At 52.5% G+C, this 10,308-nt stretch overlaps 1 protein-coding gene across 1 annotated transcript; it reads right to left on the bottom strand.

The window, feature by feature from the left end:
* Positions 1 to 3,401: 3,401 nt before the first annotated feature.
* Positions 3,402 to 9,993, bottom strand: MYCL (MYCL proto-oncogene, bHLH transcription factor). Its single transcript, XM_004322057.4, has 3 exons — positions 9,786 to 9,993; positions 8,923 to 9,427; positions 3,402 to 5,956 (listed from the first exon to the last, which is right to left on the bottom strand). The coding sequence occupies exons 1-3, from the start codon at positions 9,864 to 9,866 to the stop codon at positions 5,358 to 5,360; spliced, it is 1,185 nt and encodes a 394-aa protein (XP_004322105.3). The 5' UTR covers positions 9,867 to 9,993; the 3' UTR covers positions 3,402 to 5,357.
* Between the last annotated feature and the right edge of the window lie 315 nt (positions 9,994 to 10,308).

Raw genomic sequence — 10,308 nt, 5'->3', positions numbered from 1 at the left:
GAAGAGCTGTCCACTGGGCTTAAAGTAGAAATGCCCACATCCCAACGGAACCTTAGCTGACACATTTACAGACCTTCCCTTTACCTTCCCCAGTCACCCAGTCATCAGTCACCTCCCAATTGGTTATCTTATCCTTAGAATCCTCTTTCACACTCCCTATCACCTTCCAGATCAACAAAGCCATCCCCATCATCCCCTTCTCCTTCTAATGTGCATATTCTGAAATATCCTGACCCCGGGGGGCACTTAAGACAAATTCGACACTTTTGAGATAGTTCCACCCGTCTCAGTTCCCCAGGATAGCTGCCAATAGGGGCAGGAGTTAAGCACTTGGTTTAGCCTTTGATTGTCTAACAGAGAGGATGGCCTTTCTTTTCCACTCCACGTGTGGCTTCTCAGCTGTCCTTTATTGTCTACGTCCACAACCCCGAGTTGTGTACTTAGTCCCTTAGGTGTACTATTCAGGGGAAAACCTAATTTGTAGAAATTGTTCTCCGAAATCCAGGAATAATCTCATGGCTATTTTCAGACAAAGATAGAGGTAGGAGCCCGCAGAAGTGAGCTAGGAAGGAGCTTAAAATACTTCACATACCAGAAACACCCTCCCTTCCCCCCAGGAGATGGCTTTATTCCCACTCCTTTCTCAACAGTCAGACTCAAAGGAGCTGAAGCTTAGAGGCAGACAGTTGGTACTAGCTGCCTGGGCTCAGACAAATGACTTAAATGTCTCTGAGCTTCAGTTTGCTCACCTGTGAAACGGGGCTGACACCACCCTGATCTCCAGGTTATTGTGAGAATTAAGGTATGTAAAACATCAGCATCAGCGTTAGGGCCTGTACCTAGGAGTCCCTAAGATTTTATTGAGGACTCATGAATTCTTTTAAGGTCTAGTAAAGCGAGAGAAGCCCTACAAACTAGTGTCTTGACAAGTGGAAGGATGAACGCACTGGGAACAGAGTGACTATAACTAAAGGAGGGAAATGGAGTTTTTTTAAAAAAATTATTTATTATTTATTTTTGGCTGCGCTGGGTCTTCATTGCTGCACGCGGGCTTTCTCTAGTTGCGGCGAGCGGGGGCTACTCTTCGTTGCGGTGCACGGGCTTCTCATTGCGGTGGCTTCTCTTGTTGCGGAGCACGGGCTCTAGGTGCGTGGGCTTCAGTAGTTGTGGCTCGTGGGCTCTAGAGCACAGACTCTGTAGTGGCGCACGGGCTTAGTTGCTCCGCGGCATGTGGGATCTTCCCGGACTAGGACTCGAACCCGTGTCTCCTGCATTGGCAGGCAGATTCTTAACCACTGCGCCACCAGGGAAGTCCTGGGAATGGAGTTTTAAGAAAAGAATCCCAGTAATCCAAGTCTGTTTTTATCAAACAGCTATTTATGCCCTGGGTTTGGGGACATAGGGGCAGTGGGGGTGGAGTGGAAAGTTTACCTGACAGGAGACTGGGTTTGGGATTAGGATTCTGTTCTGGGACCTTGAGCAAGAAACCTGTCTGGGGGAATTCCCTGGTGGTCCGGTGGTTAGGACTCTGTGCTTCCACTGCAAGGGGTGTGGGTTCAATCCTTGGTCGGGCAACTAAGATCCCGAAAGCCCGCACAGTGCAGCCAAAAAAAAAAACCTGTCTGGGCTCCAGTACCAAGCGGCAGACATCGCTTATTTACCAGGTTGTGATGAGGGTCACTTTGTAAATGTGAGGAATTTACATCAATAGTAGCTTTTGGACTCAACTCAGGCTTCGCAGGAGTGCAGGTGGGCAATACCGACCCAGGTCTCAGCTGTAAAGCAGGATTACATGAGACAAAGTGGCCTTCTCCCACCATGATGCTCGTGCCTCTCTGAACAGCAACTGTTTTCCTCTCACAGTCCCAGAAGGCGCCTCTCTGGGGCAAGACGAATCTACCCAGCCCACAAAGGCAGCAGAGCGGCTGGTCATGGAACATTTGCTCCACTTCATCCCAGTAAGTGGCAGGCACAGTGGCCCCAAGGAGAGACAATTCCAGCAAGCAGTTAAGTGATGAAATTCCCTACTTCCTCCACACACCCCATGCTACCAAAACAAGCTGATCATTATTATGCAGTGGTTCACACCTCTGGCTCTGCAGAGAGGCAGAGCTGGTTTCAAATCCCTTGAACTCATTTACTTACTAGCTGTGTAATACTGGACAGTTATGTTTCACTCTTGGAACCTCAGTTCCCTCTTCTGTAGGCCTTGGCCTGTGGTTGGTGTGGTATAATGTGTAGGAAGGAGCAAGGTGCTTAGACACAGGCAGTGCTCCATCAGGAATGGCTATTAATAAATTCTCCCCTCTTGCATTTACGGCAAGTTTCTGAGAACTATGGGAGGTAAAGGGAGCCTTCATTTTCCTTTATTAATCAAGGGAGAAAGAAAAAAAATCACATCACATCACCAATTCTCATAGAATTTTTAATAATCTCTCTTTTTTTTTTTTTTTTTTTGCAGTACGCGGGCCTCTCACTGTTGTGGCCTCTCCCATTGCGGAGCACAGGCTCCGGACGCGCAGGCTCAGCGGCCATGGCTCACGGGCCCAGCTGCTCCGCGGCATGTGGGATCTTCCTGGACCGGGGCACAAACTTGTGTCCCCTGCATCGGCAGGCGGACTCTCAACCACTGCGCCGCCAGGGAAGCCCCCTCATAGAATTTTAAAAAAGACATCCTGCAAGCGACTTCCCTGGTGGCCCAGTGGTTAGGACTTTGCGCTTCCATTGCAAGGACCACAGGTTCGATCCCTGGTCAGGGAACTAAGATCCTGCAAGCCGTGGGGCATGGCAAAAAAAAAAAAAAAAAAAAAAAAAGGCATTAAAAAGATGTCCTGCAAATACCACTAAGGTAAGAACAGTACCACCCTAAAGGATTTCAGGGTTTATAGTTTAGAAAGTGGCTTAAAGTCTATACTTTGGGAATTCCCTGATGGTACAGTGGTTAAGACTCTGCACGCTCACTGCTAAGGGCCTGGGTTCTATCCCTGGTCGGGGAACTAAGATCCCACAAGCCGTGTGGCCAAAAACAAGAAAAAAGAAAAAAAAAAAGTTTATCCTTCATTTAATGCCTGCCAACCCCTTGTGAAGTAGCATTTATCCCCACTTTACAAGTAAGGAAACTAGGGCTTTTAGCTTTTAGGTAAAGCTAAAAGCACAGGACGAGTAAATGGTGGAACCCTGGGATTTCAAGCCTTCTAAAATACAAATTCAGCACTCTGCAATTCACAAGAGTGCTTACCGAGTACTGAACCTACATTGTTTAGACATGTCTGAAATGGCATTTCAGGAACCCAGAGTGGAGTGACCAGGTTAGCAACATGGTTAGAGATCACTCGTGGCTACCCTGAAACAATTTTCCTTGGTTCCGGGGGATGCGGTGGGCATAAGCTCTGCCCCCACTCTGACATGTTTGAGAAATCTTTTATTAGAAGGTGTTTCAGAAGGCAACATTTTCAAATCAGGCAATCAGTAATCACAACTAAATACAAAATTTCAGGTAAACCTGCCTTTTAAAATAAATCAGACTCTTGCAACAGGAGAATTGCCCCAGAGCTTTTTTCTTGTACAAAAACAATTAACACCACTTTGCAAAAGGCATACAAAAATACAGTATTAAAAAAAAAAGAAGACTGCTCCCGGCATAATACCCAACAGCAGCTCATAAAACACAAGCTATTCAGGTGAGACATCAGTAACCTACATCTCAACTGTTCTCCAAAGACAGTTCTAGAAGTCAGTTGGCTCCCAAAAACCATGCTCCAGAAGGTAGGGAGGCTTTTTCCTAACTTCCACTGGGGTTCTCTGAGGCCAGGAAGCAACCTCAGGAACAGACCCTCATGCATAATAGGTTTGGAAGTAGCAGCCGGCTTCCCAGAGCCACGTATAGCGCTCTACCATCCTCCCTTCCCTTACTTTCAAACCCCCATCCAGTAGGCACCTGCTGCCCTGGGCAGAGTTCTGGAGGGGCTGGTCTTTCTTCCAGGCTAGGCTTAGGGGCTGCTGAGATTGCCCACATGACACCTGTTGGGGTGGGTGTCTTTCTCAGAATGGAGGCTGCGCCTGGAATCCACTTGGAGAGGCTCAGTCCAGCTGGGGTAAAATCCATCATGGTCCACTAAGCAGCGCTCCTGGAAGCTCCTTAAAAACCCACCAGGAAGCTAGTCTGCCTTCCAGAGCACTGGATGCGTCCCAGCAGCTCTCCCAGTAAGAACTGCAGTAAGGCCCAGATTCTGGGAAAAGGATCTGACTCATGTCAAGCTGGCAGGAGGCCAAGGGTGGCTACAGAGCCAGCAAGCTCCTTGGAGTTGCATGAGAAGGACAGGTTTGCATGGTCCTAGTAGAACTTCAAACTTACCAGTCAGGGATTGAGACGAGAGGGAGGTGGGAAAGAGGAAGTGGTACAGTTCTCCCTCCTCAGGTGCCTGGCATCTGCTTTGAGAAAATTCTAAGATGGAAAACACCTGGGCAGGGAACAGGTTTACAGCCAGGACTCCAAGCCTTCCCCAGGCCACAGTGTGGGACACTTTGCCCTGTGTCCTGGGGAAATATTTCTGACCTGTGGGAAAGGGGGTGCCTTAGAGCCCATTGCATAACAAAGGCAGAAGGAAACAAAAAATTCCCTGGTGAGGACTGAATGGTCTCTGCCCTCAGAGGAAAGGACCCAGGGGGCTTTTAGACAAAGAATCTAGAGCCCAAGTTCTTTAAATGTTCTCAAGGTCGCAGCCTGGAGAGTGGTGGGAGGAGGGGTGTCATTTAACGTCAGAATATATATATTAAAGGTGTCCAACTCCTCAGCTACTGTAAAGTGTCTGACAGTGAGGTAATGGTCCCTGCTGATTAAGTCTGCGAGCTCGTCTTCACCCAAGACAGCTTGTATGTCTCCTGGAAAAAGGAGCCTCAGGGAGAGTGTCCAGGCCCAGCTGTCCCAGCGTCACCCCAGAGACACCAGTGGGAGCATCCTTTCCCAGCCTAAAGCTCATCGGGAGTGTGAGATTTCATGCAGGCTGGAGCCCCCCGACAACGTCCACCACCTGTTGCATAGCATCTGTCGGGCTTTTCTTCAGAGCTAGTGAGCTAGGCAGACCCCAAGGCTCCTCAGTCAGCTGTCTGCCTGAGAAGCTAAAGGCGTCAGAGAAGCCACAGCGCTCCCATGAGTCAGGGCAGAGGGAGAGTTGGGCTGCAAGGTTTCCAAGAATGCAAGCCCTTCTTGTGTGTGCTCCGGCTGCAATGCATTCTGGGATCTACTGTCCAGGCTGTCCCACTGGAACCAAAATGTGCAAATTCCTATGGGGGATAGGAGAGGTTAAAAAATAAATTCGGGTCTTTGTTAAGACAGAGCAGTCAGGCTTTTTGGTCAGTTAGTAGCCACTGAGGTACGCAATTCTTTTCTGCAGTTGCTGCTGCCGACACCGGAGCTGCCTTTTCTCTGTAGCCATCCTCTTCTCAGCCCCCACTAGGGCTTGCAAGTATTCCAAGGCCTTGCTCAGGATCACTACTTTGGGGGCCTTGGAGCAGCTGGCCAGGGTGGGCACCTGGTCCCTCAGGGCCAAGAACCTGGAACGGAGGTCATTCCGTCTTTTGCGCTCCAGGAAGTTGTGGTTCTTCCTCTTGGTCACGTCCTCAGTGTCAGAACTGACAGGTTTGGGGTGGCAGGACTGGGGAGGCTCTCTTTCTACAGGCGGAGGGCTCACAATTTCTTCATCTGCCTCATCTTCCTTTTCCTCTGGTACATCTCTCTCCAGACCCTCTTCTTGGGGCCCTCGCCCTGGAGCCTCTCCTTGGGAGCAGCTTTCTGGAGGAAAACGGGCGGCATAGTTGTGCTGTTGTTGATGGATGGAGATGTGGAAGTGTTTCATGCAGGGGTCCAAAGGGTCTGCTCGCACTGTGATGGTGACCGGCTTCCGGACACCCAGGGACTGTCTCTTCTCCACGGTCACAACGTCGATTTCTTCACCCTCTGTCCAAGAAGAGAGATCAACAGAAGAAACACACCCCATGAGAAACACATACTCAGACCCTATCTTGGAGTTTGGGAAAGGAGGTGACATTTTCCCAATTCAGATATAAACAAATTCAAGGGAGGAGAAAGACAGCTGATTCATCTGTAATGAGGCTAAGGGCAGTGTGAAGGAAAGGAGGTGAAATAAGCAAGGAGGAAAATATTCTCCAATTTCTCTTTGCACAGCAAGGCTTAGATAAGAACAAAAGGCAGACCCAAGCCAACAGCCCCCAGTCTGCACAGGCTCTCCCCTCCCCCACTGAGGGGATGGAGAAAAAGAGCTATCAGCCTGGGACAAAGTTTAGCTCTAAAGATCTTCCCCAGTCGGGCTCTTTCATGCCCCATCAGAATTGTAAATGAGGGGTCTGTGGGCAGAGCTGCCCTTTGTTCCAGCCCAGCACAGCCTGCACTTGGGAATTGTTACTTTTCACAAGTTATAAATCCTATTATTCCCCCACCTCTCTATTCTGCCGCCCCTTTCAGCTGAAGAGTCGGAGAAGGGAGGGCTACAACCCATCCCTCCTCACCCAGAGGGGAGGGAAAGGGCTTGCCTTAGCAGTATTTTGCTCCTGGGTTCAATGGGTTTCTAGAGTCATCCATCATTTATAGGTTGCCTGCCCCACCCCCTTCCCTGACCAGAAGAGGGTTGGATTTGTAATCACAGGTCTGCAAAAGCTGCAGGAACTTCACAAAGGTACAAGCGACCATTTCCAAGCTACCTATGCCAGGGCAGGAACTGAGCAGCATGGGAATGTTCTGACACAAGGGCCAAAACACTAGCAACACCTGGACATGCCCCCATCATTCCCTTGCTCCAAGGTCTTTTAGGTTACCCCAACCAGGAGAGGGACAATTTGGGGAGAACCTTCCTGCTCCACACGTTTTCCAGCCCCCGCATAGAAGGCCACCTTAATGCATTTCAGCCTGACAACAGAAGAGCTCAGTTCTCGGCCTCTTTTGCATATCAGGATGCTTGAGCCCCTTTGTCAGGAAGGCTTCCATTGTGTGGACAATCGCATTATTTCTCCATTAATAAAACCTGACCGTTCAGCCCTCCTGGCCCCAAGGCCTGTGATTGGCTGGCTAAGCGGTGTTTTGAAGGCTGTCTTACCCAGCCCCTGGCCCCTATTGGCTGAGCTTTGCCATCAGTCACTCTTCCCACCCCCCTCATTGTTTGCAATCTGTTGCATTTTGTTCTGGGCCATGTGGCCTATGGGTGAACCAGGAGCTTGCAAACAGGTTCAGGTTAAAGGGCAGGTTAGAAAATGAATCAGGAGGCTTCCCCACATCCCAAACCTTTAATATTTCAGGGTTAAACCTCATAGCTGCGGAAGGCTCTGCCTAAGGAAGAAATAAGGTACAACACGATTCTCCTTTCCGGAGAGTAGTGCCTAACTCTACCCAAACAAGGAAGTGTCCTCGGCTGGACAATCAGGTCATACTCCATGTGCAAAGGGAGAAACTGAGACCCAGTTCGGCCAAGTCCACACATCCCCTTTGTAATGTTCTGGATCTCAAACTAAGATCTCCAGACTCCTGAAACAATGGTCTTTCCATTCTACCACTCCATCAGCCTTTGTAGAGATACATCTTTATTGGTTTCTTGATCTCAAAGTTCCCATTCCAGCCATTAAACAAACAGAAGGTCTTGGTGTAGAAAGCAAGCAGGTTAAAAATGACCTTAACACAGTGGACCGAAAAAATTGACTTTTAATTGTTCTTGTTATCCTTATTTTTACCTTCAAGTGTATGACAACCTCCATACCCATTCCCCAGTTCCCTCTAAATGGTCATGTAAGTTATTCTTAAAATCTACAGTGAGGTTTCAGTCCTGATTTTCCCGATGCGAGCCTCAGTTTGCACCCTATAAAACACCCTCGCCAATATTTCTCATGGGCACTTCTGAGAAGAGATTAGGCTAAGAACAACATAGTCTGGTGGCACAGGATGCAGCAGGCTGTCCTCAGTGAGGTTTACACTTGCCTTCAAGGATAGGGAAGGGGAAGCTGGAGCTCTGTATCTGTGACCCCAGCACCAAGCCCAGAGCTTAGCACAAAGTAGGGGCCAGCTAACATTTGTTGAATACAAATGAAGCAGTTGAAAGCCCTCAGATGAATTGGGCGGGACCTAGAGGAACACCTTCCCACATCAGGCCGGAGCAAAAAGGCAATATGTACCACTTCCCAGATAAGCTACCACGAAGTTCCTCTAAACCTCAGAGAAGTGCCTGGTTGGGATGGAGAATTGAGCAAAAGAGGCTGGCTGGATGGCAGGAAGCTGGGGTTCACTTCTGGTGATTTCCTATTTCTAAGCCTGTTTCCATCTGTTAATGGGGAGTGGTCATTCCTCCGCTACCTGTCTCATGGGTGATGGTGTGGATGCAAACATGGTAAGGGGTAGCGGAGCAAGAGAAGCCATTATTGTCTTTCAAAAGTAAACCAGGCAGGAGACCAGGTTTTTGAAAGGATGAAGGCTTTGGCTTTGCACAAAGACTCCTCAGCTTCTTCTCTCCTCAGGGGAGTGAGTTTCCCAGAGAAAGAGACAGGAAAAAAAAAAAAAAAAATTCAAGCCTGGAGTGACACTTAAGGGACCCTTTCCAGCCTTAGGAGGACAGAAATCCCCTACGGTCCAATCCCTGTATTGTCCTCCTAAGCGCCAAGCCCCAGCCTGTCTCCCTGTCTCCCTTGTCCCCTGGGGCTCCAATCATCATCAAAGGGACGCTGGCTCCCACGCCACTTCTTCAAACTGTTTACTAACACACCCACGTGCCAGACAGACACCGCTGGGGGCTACACCGGCAGCTTCAGCCACAGGAAGGGGGAGGTGGCGGAAGGGCTTGCGCAGACCCACTGCCTGACCTCAGCGGCAGAGGTTTGGCCACCCATGAGGTGCCCCCCTCTTTGATGGCCCACGGCGGTCCTTACCCGAGTCGCTTGGGCTCTCGGACCCCGAGCAGGCCTGGGTCTTGGGCTCGCCCAGCGGACAGGGGGCAGCGGGCGCCGGGTTGCCGGCTTCGAGGCTGGGAGCGCAGTCCAGGGCGGCGGGCGCCTTGGGCGGGTTCCCCCGGGGCGCGCCAGCAGCGAGCCGGTCGCTCACCACTCTCTCCAGCCGTTCCCGGGCCGAGAAGCCGCTCCACATGCAGTCACGGCGGATGATGGAGGCGTAGTTCCTGCCCCAAGCTTTCGAGTGACCCCGGGATTCTGCCTCGTCCCCGGCGCCCCCTCCGGGCCACGGCTCTGGAGGACCAATTCCGGGGGCCGGGTCCCCGGCGCCGGGACCGGAGCCCCAGGGCGGCGACGTGGGGGGCGACGGCACCAGCTCGAATTTCTTCCAGATGTCCTCGCTGGGCGCCGTGGAGCGGTAGAAATCCTCCCCGCAGTCATAGTCGTAGAAATAGTGCTGGTACGAGTCGAAGTCCATGTCCGCTCCCTGCGGGAGGGAAGGGGGACGTGCTGACCCGGGTGCAGGCCCGGGGAGGGAGGCGTCCCCCCGTCCCCCAGCACAGCTGGCTGCCAGGCTCTCGTCCCTCTCCAATCGCTCGGCTTGGAGCCCGCGCCCTTCCCTCGCGACCCGGCAGCCCGGCCGCGGGTCAGCGTGCCCAGGGAAGCCGGTCACAGCGCGCGGACTAGGGTGCAGGGAGCGAGTTCAAAGCAAACTTTGCCAGCGCCGCCCGGAGCGCAGCTCCCAGGGCCCGGCCGGGCCGGGCGGGGGCGCGCTGTGCCCAGAAGGCAGCCTGCAGCCCGTCCCCCGGGACCCGAGCCCGTTCCCCGGCCGCCCGCAGCCTCACCTCGCTCCCGCCGCCGACCGCCTGGAGCGTACCGGCTCCCCGCCGGCTCGGGGCAGCCCGGCAGCCCGCACACATGCACATGCGCGCCACCGAGCGCGCGGACCGCACTCAGGAGCTCGCCCCCCCGCGCGCGCTCCCGCCCTCGCTCGCGCACGGCGACCCGGTCGCTCCCGGGAGCGGCGCGGGAGCGCGAGATGCAGGCGCATTGTTTCCCGGCTGCCTTATATCTCGTCGCGCGCCCGGGGCTCGGGGACCGGGGGCGGGCCCTACGGGACAAGCCCCGCCCCTCCCCGCCCCTCCCGGTCGACAGGTGGGGGCGGTAGAGTCCCAGCCCCACCCTTCCAAGCTACCCTCTCTGACTCTATTCTATTCCCTGTACCCCTCGAAATGAATTGCACACTGGGGAGCGCAGAGCAGGCGGCGAGCTGATGTAGCCCGGCGGTCGCCTGGTGGGGGCGTGACTGTTTAGCGAGGCCCGGGTGGTCCCTTAGAGACCGAACGAGAACCGCGCTCCTTGCAGATT

Source organism: Tursiops truncatus, chromosome 1, assembly GCF_011762595.2.
Source record: "Tursiops truncatus isolate mTurTru1 chromosome 1, mTurTru1.mat.Y, whole genome shotgun sequence".
In the NCBI taxonomy this organism is placed as follows: Eukaryota; Metazoa; Chordata; class Mammalia; order Artiodactyla; family Delphinidae; genus Tursiops; species Tursiops truncatus.
This window is presented reverse-complemented; position numbering and strand designations above follow the sequence as displayed.

Bases quoted from the DNA above. Each gene is read 5' to 3' on its own strand.
- MYCL (XM_004322057.4), bottom strand. From the start codon at position 9,866: ATGTGCATGTGTGCGGGCTGCCGGGCTGCCCCGAGCCGGCGGGGAGCC. The intron at 9,428-9,785 runs GTGAGGCTGCGG...TCCCTCCCGCAG, and splicing joins CGGTCGGCGGCGGGAGCGAG to GGAGCGGACATGGACTTCGA. The intron at 5,957-8,922 runs GTAAGGACCGCC...CTTCTTGGACAG, and splicing joins CGAGAGCCCAAGCGACTCGG to AGGGTGAAGAAATCGACGTT.